At 38.4% G+C, this 23742-nt stretch overlaps 1 protein-coding gene across 4 annotated transcripts in view; it reads left to right on the forward strand.

Moving 5' to 3' along the window:
- Positions 1–23742, forward strand: part of larp4b (La ribonucleoprotein 4B) — a 164902-nt gene that overhangs the window by 69624 nt on the left and 71536 nt on the right. For all 4 annotated transcript variants that reach the window (XM_039753579.1, XM_039753578.1, XM_039753580.1 and 1 more), the window contains 4 exons: positions 11429–11602; positions 17109–17190; positions 19773–19909; positions 20220–20323. In XM_039753579.1, coding sequence (XP_039609513.1) covers positions 11429–11602; positions 17109–17190; positions 19773–19909; positions 20220–20323 — 497 coding nt within the window. The remainder of the gene's footprint in view (positions 1–11428; positions 11603–17108; positions 17191–19772; positions 19910–20219; positions 20324–23742) is intronic.

Here is a 23742-nt window from a genome sequence, read left to right on the forward strand (position 1 = left end):
GTTATGCCGCGGATTCACTATTGTGTTGTATTTTGCTCTCTCCAGAGTTCCATCTTTTCATTCGCCTACTGTTGTATTCTCACACCAATCCGTTTTAGACAACCGTGTCTTTCTAGAAGTGTTTAGCATTCAATAAATAATTATGCATGACATTGGGCGTGTGTCTACCCGGCGTGGGTAAGCCATTGAACCCCATTCAGGCTGCAAACCGTGGAATTCCCACTAAGTGCGACTCATACGCTCCCACTGGTTGCGTCTCTACCCTTTGTGCACATCCCCCTCCCACCTCGCTACTACCGTGGTCGGGTGTCTTGGTGGATTATATTTAGAAAAGCAGCCAACGACTCAAGTGACGAGTTGGAGGTGGGCACATGAGCGAGCATTGCATACTGAACGAGAAATCAGCAGACTAGCATGACGGACGGAGCTGAATGGACGTCCTTCTTCTCTCCTCCTGTTCCATACTCCGCGCCGTGCACCCCCATCCCTCCGTCTGGCAGGAGAAGGCGCAAGGACGGTCCGCCAGTTTTCATTCACGGACGATTGTGTGTTGCTTCGTTTCCGTGCATTATTACAATGTTGCTTTTCTTGCTGATTTATTACATTACCAATTTTTCAAATGTTAATTTTCTCCCTGTGCTTAAAAATCATTAAAAAAACCGGCCTGGTTATGCGGCGTATGGTACGCCGCAGGTTGGCTAGTTTATTTTATTTTCTGCAACAGACCTCTGAAATTGGAACTTGGCAGGACACAAAGGCTGGGAAAATGGCCAGGGGTCTCGTGTTTTTTAAAACTTGGTGGGCTTGAACATGAAGGTATGCGTATGGCAAGAAACAGGAAAATTTGTACAATAAAAAATAAATCTGATTTATAAAACCTGAGGTGTACACATTTGTACAATATTTACCCTTTATAAATTGCAATCATCTTGTAAATGTACGTTCATAAACATGTTTTGAACCCCATCTTTTTGCCTCCTTGAAACAAACATGCATGGAACATACAACCCTTGTATGTATACAATCGCAATGCTGCAGATCTTAATTAGATCATTCTCCCACCTGATGTCTCCAGACACCATCATCTGCATTTGATGAGTCCTATGGTACACTCCTCAGCTGAGCTTGTCAAGAGCATGTACAGAATTCTACTGCCTCTCCTCTGTGCCTGTGGAGTCAGGGAAAGGTATAAGGCGATTCTGGTTAGCCACAGTCAGCTGTTACATAACAATGGCATGAATGCTGTTATAATGAATAGTATATGCCAGAATCATCTTGCCGTCATGATGACATTAACAGAATGCAACTCCTTGCGGTTGGCAAAAGCAGTTTCATTCTTCATAGGTGCCGTTATTAAATTATGAGTGCAGTCAATTGCCGCGATTACTTTAGGAAAACTAGACACTGCTACATGTTGTCTCTTTGTGTTGGCCTGTACACCCACACCGTACTAAAACTGAGTGTAGCACTTAGCTTCCAAAACAGAAGGCATCACAGAGCTGAAGTTTGGCTGAAATACTCCTGACCTGTTGGACAGTACCCAGTGGTATGTGCCTGTTGCCAGAAAATTAATTACTATTAACACCTGAATTTGATCAGGAGTCGGGTATAGCCCAATTTCAAGCAGACTATCATTCGAATGCCTGGCCCAGTTCAGCACATAGTTCCTAAAGAATGAGTCAAATCACATTCTAATAATGGCTTGATGAAGTAAATTTCGCATTTGAGGAGTCATTTAGTTGGGTTGGCTATATTCCCTACTTGATCATCTTTTCTTCGTTTCTCCAAAATCCTTCCATATGGATGGGTTAGAGTTGCTGTAAATATGTGCATATTCTCATTTCAAGTTTTCCTTATAAATACCAATTTTTGTGTAGAAAGTTGTGTATGTATATTTTGGAGCTTTTTATGTGCATACTCAAGTTTTATAAATCTGAATCTAGGATATGATTGCCAAGCCTAATGTTGCATTAGTCAAAATTATGAAGACTAATTCTTTGGTGAAAATACTAGACTTTGGAAAATATTTGAAAGGTGTATTTGTCGGCAGTCAATCACCAACACCTCCCTAGAAGTTTTTATAAGAAATCCTCAATCTTGAACTCCACATGGCACATATACTAAAATAGCTTTTTAAACCAGAGTACCTAAAATCTGCGATCACTGTCATGGTTTGAAATAGTCCTATACTTAGCCTAGACCTCACATGAATTTGGCTGATTTCCCAATGGGAGAATAGTGTTACTTCAGAAGTAAATAAAGGCTTAAATTAATCCACATATGCAAGTTTAACTTCAGTTTAATGGTGTCTGTCAATGTCAGTGTTACTCCAATGAAGGCAATCAGCTTTAGAGACCGTTGTCATTTGTGCAAACAAAATGCTGTGAAAATAATTACAATGCTGGAGCCCAGACTAGCATCATTGTCACAAAGAGGTAAGCCTATACCCCACTTCTCCCAAGTGATGAACTCTTAAGTTTTTTTGTATCTGATACTTTTCATTATGGAACTGAAGGTACATTATGACAAGTGTCCTGATGCTGCAGGCATCATAATAATTCTGTTAATATGAGAACTTCCCAGAAGTGATTTGACTGTATAGATGGATGCCATATTCCCATTGGGTGTCCTTCAATACCAGATTCTGACTAGTATGGAAATTGCAAGAACTGGTTCCCAATTAATGTTCAGGGTATTACACAATCCACATTTACAATTCTCAGAATTGCTGCTGGAAAAGTGCAACTCCTAATGCAATAATTTTCCTCAATTCTTCTTTGAATGCTCAGATTATAAAAGGAGACCATGGTAGAATGTTATCTGGTGATACTAGGTGTACTCGGAACAACCTCCTGTTCACATTATACCTAAATACATTTACAGTTGAGCAACAATCCTGCAGTGCTACCAGTGGGTCCTCCTATAGTATGCCTTGTAAAATTTGCTGGTTCTCTCAAGTTTCTGACAGCAAATCAGTTAACTAGTAAAGCTCTCCTTTTTTGGGGGTCCACCAACGGTCTTAAACTTCTCCCTTTGTCAAAAGTAAATATTTTTTGTTGATTTGATATGTTACACAATTGCTTTGTGTTCTTTTTTAAAAAATGTCAGTTTTTGGAAAAATATTCAGCCCTGGGAGATAAAAAAAAAAAAAAAATTAGCCCTAAAAGAGTTAAAGACCTGTGCCTCGTATACAGTAGTTTCTAAGTAGAGTGTAAATGAACTTAGCAGTCATAAAGAGAAGATATTTATTTGTTTCACAGTATAGGTACAAGCAGTGCAACAATAAAATATAGCAAGCTGTTCTATGCTATTAAATCCAGAGATGCTTCATGCTTTGGAACGGAGACTGGTACACATACTCTGACACCCATTTTGATACAAGATTCATTACCTTTGGATAGTGGAGTTTCAAAATTTTTCACTGCATGGTTGTCTAGGATTGGTCATTTTCAGTTAAAGCAAAAGAAGATTATGAGGAAACATGTTTGAAATATTTAAAATTTTGAAGGGAATTTGTATGGTAAATTGACTGTTTTAAAATGAGTTAATCAAGAACACAGACAGAGTTGGGAAATTTGTTAAGGGTAAATTTTGCACAAATATTTGCAAGCTTTTCTTTACACAGAGAACCATTGATACTTGGAATAAGCTACCAAGTGGTATGGTAGAAAGTAGGACTTTAGGGGCTTTTAAAATTAGACTTGGTTTTTTAGAAGAATTAAGTGGCTAGTGGAAAGACGAGCTTTGTTGGGCAGAATGGCCTGTTCTCATCTAGATCTAATATTTGTATTAAATGTCACAGCTGTGCATAAAAGCCAAGAAATAAATTTCATATGCGACAGCTAATCTTTGTGTTGTTACGTACAAGCTTCTGTGAGAGTACATGCAGACTGTTTTGTTGATGTGCAGTTAGACTTGAAGTTGTTCTAGGGCAGGGCTATTCAATTACAAATTCAGTTGGGCCAGATTGCCAAACCAAGAAGGTAAGCTGGGCCAGTCATTTTAGCGGCAACGCAGCTCGTAATGACAAATTTTAAAACCAACACAAACAAATGTATTGAAAAACATAAGGTTTATTTGTTGTTTCTCTTTTAACTTTGATCAGTTTGCAGAGCAAAAGGTGCATACAAAAGAGCTGAATTAACAGAATCTGAGGTAGCCCCTATTTTTTCCACTTACAAAAGAAAAAAACTGACCTAGGCTACATATCTGACCTATCTGAAGTGCATAAAACAAAATAGTGCACAGTAGTAGGCTATTAGAAATAACATTGTTTCCTTTTGAAACAAAATAAACACCTTGCACACATTTGACCCAGGAACATCTCGAAGTGCATAAAATAAAAAGTGCACAGTATTCACAACTATAACAACACTGAGGGAACATATTTTAAATCACCATGTGTGATTAGGCATGCCTCTGTTACACATCCCACATTATATTGATGTATTGTAGGCTACAGTTACCCTGCTGACTTAGTGGGAGAAGTGACATTTTTTTGTTTTGAACGAGAGCAGTGACTTTAGGCTCGTAATTTGTCAAGTTGTCAATGCAATTCAAAGGCATTGGTGGAGAGTATGGTCAGTCAGGGAGCAACGAGAGTTGCTTTTTATGGAGTTCATGTGTGAAAAACTCACATGTATATGTTGATCCAAACATACTGAGCATGACGATCGCTACTTTCTTAATGTTAGGGAACTGATGTGCATTGACATCAGTCCAAAACATTGCAGGCCCGTTAGTGGAAAGCTCCTGTGCCATGGTTACAGATGACTGCATGTCAACAAGTTCGAGTGTGAATTTCCCCTCGTCAATGGAAGGGACCAGTTTCTTAGCTCTGGCGGATAAGTCCCCTTCTATTGCAACAGTGAACGGGTCTCTGACAAAAACGGCCAACTCTGTGAGCAGATCAAGTCCATCCAATCAATCAGCAAAGTTATTTTTCAACATTGCAATGAAATCTGTCATCACATCCGTGATTTGTGCGGGGGGGTAAGATGCCTTTGCGGAGTGTCGGAAAATGCAGCATTCAGCCTGTGCTCAAATCATTTGCGAAAAGGTCCAGTTTAACTTGGAATGCGCGCATCTGTTCCACAAGGTCGATGACAGTTTGTCTCTGCCTTGTAGTCCCAAATTGAGATCGTTCAGGTGTTTGAATATGTCGCTCAGAAAGCAGGCATCGGCCATGAAGTTGTTGTCCAGTATGCGACTCAAGTGCGTTTCTGCCTTTTTGCTTGCTGCCGCGGAGGAAAGTTATGATCTCTTCTCTGAGACCGCAGAAACGCTCCAGTGCTTTGCCTTTGGACAGCCACCTCACGTCATTATGCAAAAGAAGGTTGTGGTGCTCAGCAGACATTTCTGACAGCATCATGCGGAATAAGCGGTGTTAGAGGCTTGATGTGGAGTGAATAAAATGAATTATAGCCATAACGCTGTCCATTGTCGTTTTGAGTGCCCCGCTTAGTTTTGCGCACAACACCGCCTGATGCACAATGCAGTGTAAGGAGATCAACTGAGGTGCAACAGCGGACCAACGTGCTGCCAAACCATTCACTTTCCCTGTCATGACGGAGCCCCATCTGTCACAAGCATGCACACACGCTTCATATCCAGACCACTGTCTTTAAAAAAAGGCGGAAATTTTCCCAAAGACTATATCGCCAGTTGTGTGTCCTTCTAACGGCAGTAGGCCGAGCAGCTCCTCTCGGAAGCATTTGCCATTAAAAAAATACATACATATACGGACATATATGCACAACTGAGCAGTATCAATTTTGTCTGTGGACTCATCTACTGCTATAGACATAGTATCAGCTTTCCTCAGGTCTCCTAACAGCGTTTCATACACATCTGCAGCAAGAATTTCAACCCTATGAATGTTTGAAGTATCTGACGGGGGCACTTTTTTATAGCAGATACCACGCTCATTTTAATTTTATCGTCATTTATCACCTCATCCACGACAGCCAGCATACAGTCCTTCACGGTTTCAGAGTCTGTGAATGGCCTTTTCTTTTTTACCAGTATCCAGGAAACACGAAGGGATGCTACAGTAGCTCTCTCTTGAGCTGTGAATGACCGCACCATGGTAGTACTGCTCCGGTTGTAAGATGCAATCAAACTCTGCACTTTTGCAGTCCTTTCTTGAGATCCCTCTGGAAAATTGGTGCGAAAAGTGTGGTGTTTCTCAACATGATGCCTCCGCACATTGTAATCTTTAAATACTCCAACGCACTCATTACAAATTAAACACTTCGGTTTGGCGTTTGGATGTTGCGGAAAAATAAACAAGTATTTGTCAGTCCAGGAAGGGTTAAACTTACGGTTTTCATTGGCAATTTTACGTTTCAGTGTTGAGAAAGACATATTGATAGTAATCTAAGCTACTATCGGTACGCTCTGCATTGTTTGCGTGTTGCAGGCTATGTAATTTACGTAGGAATGCGCGTTTTTGGCGGGACCATAGACATAATAAATACTTTATATTAATATACTATATATTTATATTAATATAATATATATATTTATATTAAATTATATTAAATAACAATTTATGAATAATATATATTAATTTATTATCTGTGGGCGGAACCACGGGCCGGGCCACTCTGAGGTTGATTCTGGGCCGCATTTGGCCCGTGGGCTGCCAATTGAATAGCCCTATTCTAGGGAAATGCTGCTGTCTTCTCCAAAAAAAATATGGTTGAGTAAATCTTATAAAAGTTACAAAATGCTAGTGATATGGAGTATGAAGACCTTGAGTCAGATTTGACTGTAATGATACTTTTGTTGATGGACTTGATACTATGCTTAATTTGTAGGTACTGCTTTAGTAGAATTTTAAAGTGTAGTGTTGTGCAGTTTTATAGTTCAAGCGTCATGGGCTCTGTTGCTATATTTGCACAATGACAACTGCATGTTCTCTCTCCGTTAGTTTTTTGAGCAGTGCTCTTACAGCTTTAACTTACTAGCGAACTGGTAAAGTACCATTATGTTGTTCCCTCCTTAAGTGTTGTGTAAGGAACTCGGTACATATCCCCCCAAACCCCCCGTCTGACTGTAACAGGCCTTGTAAGCTTCCATGGTGGATGTTCTGCTCTTCAATAAAGTGTACTTGTATGGTGCCATGCCATCTCCCCCAATTTTTATTGAATGTCACTGAATCACACTGTGTAAACTTTCACAGAGCACCACTCTTTGATCAGATGTCACTCAATCATGCTGTGTTATGCCATGCAGCCACTTGCAGTTTCATGTGAGGAAACAACCCCCACCCTTTCAATGATATGCCACCTGTCCACTCCACTGTTCCTGAATATGTCAGTTTTTGACTTGGCTTGCCACAGTGTGTTGATTAGACACTGTGTGAATGGTTTAGATGTGTGTGCCCTGTCCAAGGCTGTTTCCTGACCTATGTGAAGACATGTGAATTGCAGCACAAAAATCCCATCCTATTGTACAAAATGAAATATTTTTCTGTTTCTAGTGGCAAACTGAAATTGTTTCAAGAACTGATATGCAAAATAATTTTGAAAATAAAGTGCATAATTAATATGTAAATAGTTAGAAATTGTTTACTTGTTTTTTTAGAGTGATATATAAAATGTGTTTTTTTTTTCTTGGGGAGAAAAATAATTGTATCTGCAGTACTCATTTTGAAACATTGTTTTTGGTACAAGAGACTTTGTTTCCAAATTGAGTGAGGGTTGAGGGATGGGATGACACCTTATGCCAAACATTATAACTTTGCAGTGCTATGGGATATGCAATATAAACTTGGTACAATGATAGCACGGATTGGGGCACAAAAGAATGTTGATTTCAGGATTGTGCATAATAAAATGTCTTGGCTATATCTCTCTTATAAAATATATATATATATATATATATATATATATATATATATATATATATATATATATCTATCTATATATATATATATATATATATATCTATATATCTATATATATATATATATATATATATATATATATATATATATATATATATCTCTATCTATCTATCTATCTATCTATCTTGGAAGAAGATAAGACATGATTGTCTCAGAGACACCTTCACATCCCACGAGACGAGTCTTTGTGCCAAGTGACGTAACCATGCCCGTGGCCGGAAGCCTCAGGAGACAAGAGCTTATGCAAAGGGATTTGGAAAAGTCCTGCATGGTTATGTCGGACACATTTCTTGTAGAGAGAAACGATATTCACTCACGGCCAGTTATACGTTGCACTGTCACGATGTACTAACAAATACGGAATCAAAATTCAATGCGATATTGATGAAAAGGTAAAAGCGAAAAGAAATTGAATATATGGACATAGGTGATATGACAGAAGTGTGCCACTGGAAATGCAGACACGCAGCACGGCAGAAGCAATCCAGCAGCTGATCGAGCAAAGAGGAGGTAAAAAGAAAAAAAACTTTCCCATTGTATCACCGTTTAAGAGGGGGTGTCAGAGGAGCGATTGCGTCTCCTTGTGGTGCATTCAGCCCCCCTCTTCACAATGCGAGCGGCAGAGATGCTAAGTGGTTGGCGTGTAGCGTGGAAGGGAGGTAGAGTGAAGCAAGCAGGGGGTGAAGCCCCAAAGTACTGTGAAATTTTTGAAGAGAAATTCATATTTTTTTTTTGTATTTAGTTGATACTGGTGTGAAACAACAGATTTTATTCGTATAAATACTTTAAGAATGTGAAGAGTTATACTTACTGTTGTTCAGTCATTTGAAGCTCCTTTAATAACTAAGCAAGGTAATGGCTGTTAATTGTTGGGTATGGGATTTAGGTAATGTCAAATCCCTTTAGGGCATGTGGTGTTAATGTTAACAGAAGACTGCTCTAGTGTGTGGTGGTTGTTTTTTTTTTGTTTTATATTTTGAATATATGAGTCACAGAGACCTATGTACTTCCTCAAGAAGAATCTAGTTATCTTAATTGAGTTTAACCTTTGGGAGAATTTGACACCTAAGAATTTAGTAGTATTTGCACAGATGAATACCACTAAGTACTATGTATTTAAGGACAAATAATTTTCATTGCTTAACCTGCATCAGTGCTACTGAGTAAAGATGCATGGTCAATACTGAACAAAATTAGTAACTACTATTAATGAATGGGGGCTATTAGAAGGTGAGTTTGCTAGAGTGTCTGATAAAAATTAACCATCTGCTTTATTTAAAAAAATCTATTTTTAATCTCTGTCAACACCCTTATCAACAATATCAAAGGTATAATGTGTTATGTACTATTCCTTAAACAGGGGAACTTAAATATGGACGTCGATGCTAGATTTTTGTAGATAAATTTTAGCATACTGAATTTAGCAACTTGCAATTATTAGAAATGTATTTAATTCATCACCCCTTCACCTTTGACACATTTTATTGTATAAATTGACTATGATTTGCAGTTGTCAGGTAGGCTTTTTGGCACTGATCATGAGGAAAGATTGTTAAATGGTAAAGTGAAAGCACATTTCTACAAATTTCTTCTATTTTGGTACAAAAGTACCAAACAATATGCCGCTTTTGAACATATTTGACATATCTACCTACTATTGTTTGCCAGAACGCACGTAGGAACCGCTAAAAACAAGAGGAAAAAGGCTATATGAACTGATAAGACTACAGTTTAGCTTTTTGGTCATCATACTCCTTTCTGCTTGAATAGCCTAAACACCACATATCATTAAAATAAACCATCTCTGCCATCAAGAATGGAGGTGTCTGCATCCCGGTGCGAGAATGCTTCTCTGTAGCAGTCCATAAATGAACTGTGATGGTAGAAAGTAAAAAGAATTCAACTAAATTGAGGAAATCTCTTGAGGAAAGCCTATTTCTGTCTACAAGAGAACTGTGACTTTGAAAAAGATTCACTTTCTGTCAGCACAATACTGCCAAACAAAAAGTGAAAGATGTTCAAAAATGGCTTAACAGTAGAATCTCTGAAGCTTACCAAAAATGGTAATCCCAGCCCACTTTAAATTTCTTCTCACCTCTCCATCAGCCTCTTTTGTTTTTGTCAATGTGTCGATCAACACAAGCAGCCTGCTGCTTGACAGAGCTCAGCTTCCGGGCAAAAAGTTCTCCCGGCTCAAGGCAAAGCTCCTTATCTGTGTGTGAGGTGCCTGGAGTTGTATAGGGTTAATAATACAGGATATTGTTATTTATTGCATTGTTATAACATATGCGTTTCATGTGTGTTCTGTGTCTACAAAGATCTGGGTAAATGTAGGATGAAATGAAATGTGAGGCAATGTTGAACACATGCTTAAAGAATAAACTTTTTCCATGTTATTCTAATAATGACGTGAAGTGTATAATGTGTGAAGACTTCAGACCAAATATCAAATAAACACGTGTGCTTTTATTCAAAAATATAACCAAAGGGAGAAAAAAACAAAAGCATTCAATTTACATTTTGCTATCAATGAATTAAAATCCCAAGCTCAAATGTCAATTGACAGGAAGTTGATATGTATTCTTGAATGGTGCAGAGGTAAACTGCTACCTTTATAATTCATTATTATTACTATAATATAATAAAAACATACATTTGATTTGAGTCTGTAACACCCACTATAAATTTTGGCTACTTGTAAAAGTTACTGCTTTTTTTTTAAAATTTTTTTTTATATTCAGTTTTACACTCTCCGTGCCATTCATGTAGTACAACACAGATAAGGAGCCTTTGCTTGAGCTGGGAGGACTTTTTGCCCGAGTTAAGCTCTGTCAAGGCAGGGAATGGGGCAGCATGCTGCTTGTTTCTTGTGCTGATCAACGCATTTACAAAATGCTGATGGAGAGGTGCAAAGGAATTTAAGGTGGGCCGGGATTGCGTTTTTTTTTTTCCTTCATAGGCTTTAGGGATTCTAGTGTTAAAAACGTTACTGTCCTAGGGTGACAAAGTCATAGTCCAGACCTCAGTACAAGTGGGAATTTGTAGCTGCACTCACAGCCTTCTTGCTATTTAACAGAGCTTGAGCAGTTTCCCAAAGAACAAATGGAGTGTGCACTGTCCATATGTATAATGTTGCCAAGATCTGTGCTAATAGACTGAAGGCAGAAATTACTACCAAAGATGTCTCTACTAAAAACTGAATTGAAGCAGTTGAATACGTGGACAATCAAATCAATCAGTTTGTTTTTAATAGTTGTACTAAGTGTATGCCAATTTATGGAGATTTAATTTCACTTTTCCATTCAATAGCATTTTTCTAATGATCAATATCAAAAAGCCTGATTAAATTTACTGTGATTCAGATTCAGTGTTGCAAAGCAATAAGACATCCAACGTTTATGAATTGTTTTTATTTATAGTCATTATATATGCTGTTGCTTTGTTGTGATTAACTTATTTAATTATTTGCTTAGTTTTATGTTAAGCCTTTTTTCTTTCTTTCTTTCGCTTTGCCAGGGAATGAAGTCGCCAGTGATAAATCCATATCATATCAGGAGGATTTGTTTCCTGAGCTACAGGCATCTCCTGCAAGTCCTCTGTCGAATTCTGCAGACATGAAAGCTGTGACTCTGGAATCCTCAAATCCTGTGTATACAGAATTTGAACCTATGCATGACTCTAGTCAGAAAGGTATTGTTTTGAAAAATGGAAAGTAGTGATCTGATTTTGTCAGTAAGCCAATTTTTAATGTGTGGCCATTTCAAAATAAGTTGCAAAGCAGTTAACTTCTGTTGGTGGTTCGGGAATTTAGCAATTCTTTGAGCATAGTTGGCTAGTATTGGGATAAAGCAGTTCTCTCCTACATCAAGGAATGGAAATTTGTGTAACTATAAATGGAAGGAAATTTTCTTATATATATATATATAATATATACTGCTCAAAAGAATTAAAGGAACACTTTTTAATCAGAGTATAGCATAAAGTCAATGAAACTTATGGGATATTAATCTGGTCAGTTAAGTAGCAGAGGGGTTGTTAATCAGTTTCAGCTGCTGTGGTGTTAATGAAATTAACAACAGATGCACTAGAGGGGCAACAATGAGATGACCCCCAAAACAGGAATGGTTTAACAGGTGGAGGCCACTGACATTTTTCCCTCCTCATCGTTTCTGACTGTTTCTTCACTAGTTTTGCATTTGGCTACAGTCAGTGTCACTACTGGTAGCATGAGGCGATACCTGGACCCTACTGAGGTTGCACAGGTAGTCCAACTTCTCCAGGATGGCACATCAATACGTGTCATTGCCAGAAGGTTTGCTGTGTCTCCCTGCACAGTCTCAAGGGCATGGAGGAGATTCTAGGAGACAAGCAGTTACTCTAGGAGAGCTGGAGAGGGCCATAGAAGGTCCATAACCCATCAGCAGGACCAGTATCTGCTTCTTTGGGCAAGGAGGAACAGGATGAGCACTGCCAGAGCCCTACAAAATGACCTCCAGCAGGCCACTGGTGTGAATGTCTCTGACCAAACAACCAGAAAGACTTCATGAGGGTGACCCAAGGGCCCCATGTCCTCTAATGGGCCCTGAGTTCACTGCCCAGCAGCATGCAGCTCGATTGGCATTCGCCATAGAATACCAGAATTGGCAGATGCACCACTGGTGCCCTGTGCTTTTTACAGATGAGAGCAGGTTCACCCTGAGCACATGACAGAAGTGAAAGGGTCTGGAGAAGCCATGGAGAACATTATGCTGCCTGTAACATCATTCAGCATGAGCAGTTTGGTGATGGGTTAATGATTGTCTAGGGAGGCATATCCATGGAGGGTCACACAGACCGCTACAGGCTTGACAAAGGCACCTTGGCTGCCATTAGGTATCAGGATGAAATCCTTGGACCCATTGTCAGACCCTATGCTGGTACAGTGGCTTCTGGTGCACGACAATTCCTGGCCTCATGTGGTGAGAGTATGCAGGCAGTTCCTGGAGGATGAAGGAATTGATACCATTGACTGGCCACCACACTTTGCTGACCTAAATCCAATAGAACACCTCTGGGACATTATGTTTTGGTCGATCCAATGCCACCAGGTTGCACCTCAGACTGTCCAGGAGCTCAGTGATGCCCTGGTCCAGATCTGGGAGGAGATCCCCCTCAACACCATCTGTCATCTCATTAGAAGCATGCACCGATGTTGTCAGGCATGTATACAAGAACACAGGGGCCATACAAAGTGCTGCGTACAATTTTGAGTTGCTGCAATTAAATTTTGGCAAAATGGACTAGCCTGCCACATAATTTTTTCACTCTGATTTTTGGGGCGTCTTTGAATTCAGGGCTCTGTAGGTTGATCATTTTCATTTCCATCAAACGATGTGGCATCCTTTCGTTCCTAACACTTTACTCAGTCTATAACAGTATAGATATCCAGGAGGATTTCTTTTTCCCATTGAGATCTGATGTGTTTTCAAAGTGTTCCTTTAATTTTTTTGAGCAGTTTATATATACACAGTGCTCAGCATAAATGAGTACACCCCCTTTAAAAAGTACGAATGTAATCAGTAGCTCAATGAACAAAAGAACAATTTCCAAAATTTTCACAAGGCTGAGTTTTATTGAACACTTCTTTAACTCCATAACATGAAATTAAGGTTAATAGTATAACTTCGATCACAAAATCTTTAGTTTTACTCAAATTGGTTGAAGCAAAAATGAATACACCCCGCAACAAAAACTACTACATCTAGCATTTTGTATGACCACCTTGATTTTAAAGGACAGCACCAAGTCTTCTAGGCATGGAATGAACAAGTTGGCGACATATTGCAACATGTATCTTTTTCCATTCTTCAAGAATAACCTCTTTTAGATCCTGGATGCTGGATGGAGAGTGATGCTCAACTTGTCGCTTCAGAATTCCCCACAGGTGTTCGATTAGGTTCAGATCAGGAGGACATACTTGGCCATTCAATCACCTTCACCCTCTTCTTCTTCAGAAATGCAACAGTAACTTTAGATGTGTGTTTTGGCTCATTGTCGTGTTGGAAAAGTGCACGACGACCAAGTGCACGGAGTGATGGCAGCATCTTCTCCTTCAGTATAGAGCAGTACATTGTTGAGTACCATCAATGAAATGCAGCTCCCCAACACCAGCAGCACTCATGTAGCCCCACATAAGGACACTGCCACCACCATGTTTCACTGTAGGCACCATGCATTTTTCTTTGAAATCCTCACCTTTACGACGCCATACAGTTTTGAAACCATTAGTTCCAAAAACAGTGATCTTTGTCTCATCACTCCAGAGTATAGAGTCCCATTAGTCTTCATTTTTTTCAGTATGGGCCCTAGCAAATTCTAGGCATGATTTTTTGTGCATGGGCTTTAGGAGAGGCTTCTTTCATGGACGATACCCATGCATGCCATTCCTCTGCAGTGTGCGCCGTATGGTGTCACGGGAAACGGTCACTCCAGTTTGGCTTTCTACTGCTTTAGCTAACTGCAGTGAACTTGCATGGCGATTTTCTTCAACCCTTCTCATCAGAAGACGCTCCTGTCGAGATGTTAAATTCGGTGGACGGACTGGATGTCTCTGTAAGATGGTTGCACTTACATCTTTCTTAAATTTTTGAATCGCTTTTGCTACAGTATTTTGACTGATATGTAAAGCTTTGCCGATCTTCTTGTAGCCTTCACCTTTTTTGTGTAAAGTAATGATTTCCTTTCTCAGATTTTTTTGACATTTCTCTTCCATGTGAAGCCATTGCTGACAGCATGAAATGGGAAGGGCTTTTCTTTAAGTAATTCCCTTTTATAGTCACCTGTCTGCTGGACACCTGTTAAATGAATCATTAGACTCACCTGTGGTTGAATGCCTGTTAATTAGAATTTTGTAGTCTTAAGTGTGGCTTTTCTCCTAAGACTATAATTGGGATGTACTCATTTTTTCAATATGGGCTTGAATTAATTTGTTAGGAAAATCACTTTTTTGTGTGTGCAAATTAACAAATCTTGTTTGCAATCAATGGCCCACATTTGTGGGAGTATTTTGTAGTACAGTATCTCCTAGAAAATGTTGATACTGAAAGGAAACTAAAGGTTTTCTGACAAATGTAGTGGGGTGTACTCATTTATGCTGGGCACTGTGTATGTGTGTGTGTGTGTGTGTATATATATATATATATATATATATATATATATATATATATATATATATATATATATATATATATATGTATATATATATATATATATATATATATATATATATATATATATATATATATATATATATATATATATGTATGTGTATATGTATATATATATATATGTATGTGTATATGTATATACACATACATACATACAGTGGTGTGAAAAACTATTTGCCCCCTTCCTGATTTGTTATTCTTTTGCATGTTTGTCACACAAAATGTTTCTGATCATTAAACACATTTAACCATTAGTCAAATATACCACAAGTAAACACAAAATGCAGTTTTTAAATGATGGTTTTTATTTTATAGGGAGAAAAAAAATCCAAACCTACATGGCCCTGTGTGAAAAAGTAATTGCCCCCTTGTTAAAAAATAACCTAACTGTGGTGTATCACACCTGAGTTTAATTTCCGTAGCCACCCCCAGGCCTGATTACTGCCACACCTATTTCAATCAAGAAATCACTTAAATAGGAGCTGCCTGACACAGAGAAGTGGACCAAAAGCACCTCAAAAGCTAGACATGCCAAGATCCAAAGAAAGTCAGGAACAAATGAGAACAGAAGTAATTGAGATATATCAGTCTGGTAAAGGTTATAAAGCCATTTCTAAAGCTTTGGGACTCCAGCGAACCACAGTGAGAGCCATTATCCACAAATGACAAAAACATGGAACAGTGGTGAACCTTCCCAGGAGTGGCCGGCCGACCAAAATGACCCCAAGAGCGCAGAGACGACTCATCCGCGAGGTCACAGAAGACCCCAGGACAATGTCTAAAGAACTGCAGGCCTCACTTGCCTCAATTAAGGTCAGTGTTCACGACTCCACCATAAGAAAGAGACTGGGGAAAAACGGCCTGCATGGCAGAGTTCCAAGATGCAAACCACTGTTAAGTAAAAACACTAGGGCTCGTCTCAATTTTGCTAAGAAACATCTCAATGATTGCCAAGACTTTTGGGAAAATACCTTGTGGACTGATGAGACAAAATTTGAACTTTTTGGAAGGCAAATGTCCCGTTACATCTGGCGTAAAAGGAACACAGCATTTAAAAAAAAGAACATCATACCAACAGTAAAATATGGTGGTGGTAGTGTGATGGTCTGGGGTTGTTTTGCTGCTTCAGGACCTGGAAGGCTTGCTGTGATAGATGGAACCATGAATTCTACTGTCTACCAAAAAATCCTGAAGGAGAATGTCTGGCCATCTGTTCGTCAACTCAAGCTGAAGCGATCTTGGGTGCTGCAACAGGACAATGGCCCAAAACACACCAGCAAATCCACCTCTGAATGGCTGAAGAAAAACAAAATGAAGACTTTGGAGTGACCTAGTCAAAGTCCTGACCTGAATCCATTTGAGATGCTATGGCATGACCTCAAAAGGCGGTTCATGCTAGAAAGCCCTCAAATAAAGCTGAATTACAACAATTCTGCAAAGATGAGTGGGCCAAAATTCCTCCAGAGCGCTGTAAATATATTATTAAAATCTCTTATTTACCTTGTGATAGCTCTTAAGTACAACATGCTGTCACACAAGTATGAGTGAGAGAGACTTGCAGTATGCTGTCATTCCATCAAAGTCTGGTTTCTGGCTTTGTGTTCAGTAGTGCCCACCCAGATAGGTACTACATGTCCCTGTCATGAAGGAAGAGTTTTTAGGGAGTGGAATGATGAAAATAACTGGTGTTAAAGGTAGTCACAGAGTGTTGAAATGTTGGTGAATTGATAACCACACTGATAAAATAAAGTGTGTGTGAGAGAAAAGGTAAAAATTATTCCCATGCTGAAAGGAAATAAGGTGAAATTAACCATCTTTGATTTTTAACACGTGAAGTGTGCTTCCTGAAATGATCTGCCTGCTATCACCCTGTTGTGATTGTGGTGTTGGCTGAACAAGTCTTACATGAAATGGAGTTAATTACTGGACATTTACTGTGCACTTAAACATGTCATGAATATTACTGTAAACTTTAAAACTTCTTCACTTAGGTTGCAGTGATGCACCTGAGACGGAAAGTCAGGAAGATCTTCGAGATCATCTCAAAAAGACACTTGAGTTTTGTTTATCTCGGTAAGTTTCCAGATCTTGCATGTCTTGGGTTTTGTATGTTCTTTCAAGATGACTGATTTCTAGTGATAAGACCTATGACATTTATTGTACTGACATCTATGAAAATCTGTCCTTTCGCATAATTTTGATTTTGCTGTCTGCCTTTCTGTGGCACTAATCACTGATTCTTTATACTGAGTAGTAAACTTCCCTTAACAAAGGACAAGTAACAGTGTGCCACAATTTTCAGTAAATAGCTAAAATTTATAATACAGGCTAGCCCTTGCAATTCGCATGTATATGTTTCTTGGATCTGCATATTTGCAGGTTTGTCATCAATTATCAAATGGAAATTATTTTTCAAGTTTTGCAGCTTATTGCAGAAAACTGCAGACACTGCTGTAGCCCTGCTACTTAATTGTACTGCAACTCTTGGCAGCCCTGGGAGTACAGAGTCCTTGGGCATCTTTGGCGGTTGCCATGAGGGGTTCTAGGTTGGAGATAAGGGTGCTAGTTTTAAAAGTGTACCATAAAAAGCCAGCAGAATTGATGGTGTCATTTTGTTTCAACACTTCACTGCATAGTTGGATTACAGTTACACCTATCAGATTACTGTTTTCTGTTGATTTATGTTCCTGTGCTTTTGCTGCTTGTTTGTATGAATTCATCTGGGTTTGTTAAATGTCTTTGTCTGGGAGCACTACGAATCTTCACATACATCAGCATCGTGATAGGGCAAAATGTTACATAATTTTCCACACATCTTTGTATTGGCAGCCAGTCTTACACACAGTTTGCTTAAGCAGCGATCATTTTATCTTGCATTTCTTGCAACGTTTTCCATTTTATTTAGTGCAATAAACAGTAATCATGGGTCCAAAATGTATATACTAATTTTTGTGTTTGCGGAATCCTACACTCCTAACCCCTGCAAATCACAAAGGATTACTGTAATTCCAAAGTTATTTTATGTATTGAATGTGCCTTTCTATATGGTGTTTCTACCCTAATAAATGAATCGAATTATATATTCTCGAACGCCCCACCCCGCACGATAATTGGTTCACATCTTAAAGGATAAGTTTGGTGTTTTTCAAGTTGAAGTTATTTATGCATATGCCATGTGATATGATGTTCTAAAGTTAATTGCTTTCAGTAAATTAAAAAAAAATATCTGGTGCTTTACTGTGGAGGGTATGGATCATGGAGGAAAAGTTTAACTTACTAAATGTGTCCATTTTTCAAACCAAGACAGCTATTGAGTGTTAATCCGTGCCTTATGTATTTTTAATGCACATGTGTGACTGCTAAAGTGATCTGGAAATATTAATTCTATGACATATTCCTGGTACTGTTTTTCTCATGGTAAGGATCTGTAACTATGGAAGTAAATTGTAGCAAAAAAAAAAACATGTGCCATGAAAAGTTTACTGTGATTCTGTGTGTCAGGAAGAAACCACCTCTCCCGGCATGAGAGAGGTTGCTGCACAAGATAACTTGAGTGCTGACCTATCACGCACGGCTGGTCTTCTTTTAAAATGACTGAATTGCATCATAATGGTGTTTTTCTTTGATAAGAATGACATGTATAAACTGTATTTCAGTGTGTGTGTATAATTGCAAGACATGGATCAACTATTCCACAACTATCTTGAATTGAAAAATTGGATGTGTTTGGTTTGTTTTTAAGGTTTTACTCCTTGCTTCATAGACTGCAATGTAAAGTGCCAGTGGGTTTTAAACTTATAAACAGTGATTTAACTTTTGAAAAAAATTTTGCATGGCAAGTGCATGTTTAACGTATCCTTTAATGAAGGTTTGCATTTGAAAGCTTGTGCATAATTATTTTAAATTTTTGAAGACACATGACTATATCAGGGTTTAGAGCACATGTGTCATACACAAATCCTGGAACCAACCTCCTCAGGGTATTTTAATAGTAAGCACTAACTGCTGCTAATAAAATCTATTTTTTGTTAATTTTAACGGATTTGCTTTGTAAATTTCAGAAGCTTTGCTGAAAAATAATATATAAAGCAGCAAGCCAACAGATGACTAGCTTAATTCAAATTGTACCAAGGTCAAATATGCACCTGTGTGTTCTACATACATAGTCTCTTTCAATAAAATACCTCTTTTGAGCTGCAAAACTTGTTGATGCTCTCAGAAAATAAGAAAATCAACACATTTCTAAATATTAAATCGTGTGTTTCAGTAACAGTAAGAAATGTTTACAATTAAGACATTGGCTGCAGCAAAAACAGTCACTCTCTAAGAATGGAGTTTGAGACCCCTGAGTTAGCTGCTAATCTGTTAGCTCACTTTGAATTTAGTTACAGAGGAAATCTATTAAGGGCAGGAAAGCTTTAAAGGCAAGCTAATAAACTGTCATGCAAAAGAAGCATATTCCATTACCATTAGTAATTAGTAATTGTGAAAGTAGCTTCAACAAAAATCTGCAGTCACTACGGAACTCTAGCTGGTAACTTTTGAAACCACTGATCTCGGTGTATTAAACAAATTAAAAAAAGAATGAGCCATTTCAATATAAAGTTGTCTTTCTTTTGTTATCCAAATATTTTGCTTTTATTTGTTTTATACAGGGAGAATCTTGCCAGAGATATGTATCTCATTTCTCAGATGGACAGTGACCAATATGTGCCAATAATGACAGTAGCAAATCTTGACCATGTGAAGAAGCTCAGCACGGACATAGATTTGATTGTTGATATATTGAGATGTGAGTAAAAGTACGCTGGGACTTGGCTGATTACATATTTTTTTTATTGCCTTGTTGAAGTGCTTAAGAATTCTGTGTATTACTAATTTTTGAAAATCTTTTATGTACTGTTTTTTGTTTGTTCATTTAAAATAGTCAAGCTACATAATTCAAATTGAGAGAGATTTTTTTTAATTTCACATTTCTTTATCTAATCTACAACATTTTGTTTGTCTCCTTACTGTACACTAGTAACAAGGCACATTTTTGATTGTATATGTTGAGTAATTTCTGTGTTATAAGCAAGTAATAACATGACCTTCTTTATTAGCCTTGCCTTTAGTTCAAGTTGATGAAAAAGGTGAAAAAGTCAGACCAAACCAGAACCGTTGCATTGTGATTTTAAGAGAAGTTCCAGAGTCAACTCCAGTGGAGGCAAGTTCCAGATTTGTGTGTTATTTCTTGTTGAATTTTCATATAACCGTGTACCATTTTAAAAAAAAAAAAAAAAAATTCCAATCTAAGTGTATTTGCATAACTAAATGCACCATGTATGTTCAGGTCAAATATATGCTTCTGATATTATTAATTGATATTGTTTATTTAAGCCAGTTTAGAAGATCAGAATACTCTGAAAGTGTTGGTTTTTAGGAGTGTTTACATATAGCGTGTGAAGGACCTATTGCTGCAGCCTCCCATGGATGGATTTTGTTGAAATGTGACAGATTTGTAATTGTCTCAACAAATTTCCTTGAAGAACATTTTCTTTTGAGATGTCTGGAATGAATTGCACTGTACTCAGTGTTAAAAATTCAAAATCTCCAATTAAAAAAGTAAAGGTGGGTTTATAAAGAAGAAACCTTGCGTGTTACTTGAAGGATGAATAAGTTTACTGTTTCAATTTCACCTTGACGGCAGTTACACCAACTTGTATATTTTGTGTATTTTCCTTTTTTTCCACCTCTACCACCACTATTAAAGGCAGATGGATCTGCAATACATTTTAATGAAACATCAGCACAGGTAGTAAGATATTCACTGTCACTGGCAGCTTGAGCTTGTGTGAGACAGTAACCACCTGTCTAGGTGTCAGCAAACTGTTTCCACTTTATGAAGTCTTCCCAGTGGCTTTAGCGCAAGTAAAAGAGAATAAGTGTATCATTCCTCCATCATTGTAACAGGTAAGTTAAATGATCCTCTTAACTGTACAAGTATCAAATGCAATCAATAAAAACAGAAGGTTATCTAGCTATTTATCTCAGCTAATGCAAATTACCACCAATTTTAAAAATGTTTCATTCACCATGTTTTCCTAACCTGCTTAACCTGGGCAGGCGGAGCTTATCCATATGATGATATTTTTTTTACATAAACTATGTAGTAAGATTTGGGTGCTGGTAAAGGAAAATGGTGGTGTGGTGGTGCTTGTTAGGTCTTACAGGCAGTGCTTGAGTTGGGCTGGTACCAGCAGTACTTGTATCATACTAATCTACCAAACTCCAATTTGGAGTCCCAAACCCAGCCCACCAAAGTCATGTAAATGAAATAACTAATTGGGAGGATGAGGATGTTGATGTTGACACATGAGGTAGTTTTACCAGTCTTGAAGGAGTTCCCACAAACCCTTGGCACTCTTTTGCCTTTTCTTTCGTAATCCTGTGGCCCAACTCATCCTACACTATATTTGTTAGGTTTAGGCCAGCTACAATGAAAACCAGGCCATCTGCTGCAGCACTCTATCACTTGCCGCCTTTGTTTAAAATAAATAAATAAATAAACAAACTCTTAAAACTGGATGAAGATGCTTTGGGTAACTCGGGTAAATGGCCAACAGTGTAACCAGTGTAGCATTCCCACACTATCACACCTTCATCCCCATGCCGCCATTGCTACCAGAAATCCCAAACCTGTTTCCTTCAGTAGTGGTATCTTCGCAACAATTCTTTCGTGAATGATTTGTGCAGCCTCAGCTGAGCAGTCTATATTGAAATGTTTGCTGCTTGAATTATGTGATGCATTTATTTTGGCAATAAACATATATGTGGTGAATTGATGAAGTCTAAGGCAAGTGACCATAACAAACGTGTTTGTTAAATCTTGGTTTACCTTTCCTTTGGTGATCCTCATAAAAGCCACATCCTCATAGCACTGGATTTTGGAAATGTACTTTAAGGAATGTTCACAGTAGGCTCAAACATATCAACAAGGAAAGTAGTTCTAAAATGTACTTTTAAAGAGGCATATACAGTAATTAGGATATAATTGTCAGGGAGGTGACCAAGAACCCGATGGTCACTCTGTCAGAACTCCAGAGGTCCTCTGTGGAGAGAGGAGAACCTTCCAGAAGGACAACCATCTCTGCAGCAATCCATCAATCAGTCCTGTATGGTAGAGTGGCCAGACAGAAGCCATTCCTTAGTAAAAGGCACATGGCAGCCCGCCTGGAGTTTACCAAAAGGCACTTGAAGGACTCTCAGACCATGAAAAACAAAATTCTCTGGTCTGATGAGACAAAGATTGAGCTCTTTGGTGTGAACACCAGGCGTCGCGTTTGGAGGAAACCAGGCACCGCTCATCAGCAGGTCAATACCATCCCTACAGTGAAGCATGGTGGTGACAGCATCCAGCTGTGGGGATGTTTTTCAGTGGCAGGAACTGGGAGACTAGTCAGGATAAAGGGAGATATGACTGCAGCAATGTACAGAGACATCCTGGATGAAAACCTACTCCAGAGCACTCTTGACCTCAGACTGGGGCGATGGTTCATCTTTCAGCAGGGCAACGATCCTAAGCACACACCCAAGATATCAAAGGAGTGCCTTCAGGACAACTCTGTGAATGTCCTTGAGTGGCCCAGCCAGAGCCCAGACTTGAATACAATTGAACATCTTAGAAGATCTTAAAATGGCTGTGCACCGACGCTTCCCATCGAACCTGATGGAGCTTGAGAGGTGCTGCAAAGAGGAATGGGCAAAACTGGCCAAGGATAGATGTGCCAAGCTTGTGGCATCATATTCAAAAAGACTTGAGGCTGTAATTGCTGCCAAAGGTGCATCGACAAAGTATTAAGCAAAGGCTGTGAATACTTATGTAGATGTGATTTCTTAGTTTTTTGATTTTTAATAAATTTGCAAAAACCTCAAGTAAACTTTTTTTACGTTGTCATTATGGGGTGTTGTGTGTAGAATTCTGAGGAAAAAAATGAATTCAATCCATTTTGGAATAAGGCTGTAACATAACAAAATGTGGAAAAAGTGATACGCTGTGAATACTTTCCGGATGCACTGTACGTGGGTATGGTCCTTATGGTAAACACAAGCTTAACAGTGCCAAAGGCATTTAGTAGAAATACCTGCTATTAATTGAGTGGTCAATAAATTAAAACACACAAATTACAGTACTTGAGGAGAGGAATGCACAAAGTGATTGTATAAAATATGAAGCTACCTGTATTCTGCTCAAGGACTTGGTAGAAGCATACTCCGTGATTTGTTTTCTTCATAACATGAGAAGACGGATTTCTTTATGCATTCCTTCTAATTCTAGCTTTTATATGAAAACTAAGAATATAGCTGAAAAGATAATTCCTAATAGCAATGGTCAAAATTGTAGGTTATTTCCTTTATTGGAAGCGATAAGATGATCTGAGGGATTATTGGTTTGGATAGATGCCAGGGCAGAAGCACTCTGAATTGAGAATGTAGCGTGTGATTTGAACATACAAATATGTGATGTGGTCTTTATTTTTAATTTGACAAGAACTCAATGTTGCTTGTGTAATGCTTGTACACAAGCATTAAATTCAAATATTTTCAATCCTTTGATGTTAACTGTAGGAGACTTTGTCAGTTTTC

This window comes from Polypterus senegalus, chromosome 5 (genome assembly GCF_016835505.1).
Source record: "Polypterus senegalus isolate Bchr_013 chromosome 5, ASM1683550v1, whole genome shotgun sequence".
Classification (NCBI taxonomy): Eukaryota; Metazoa; Chordata; class Cladistia; order Polypteriformes; family Polypteridae; genus Polypterus; species Polypterus senegalus.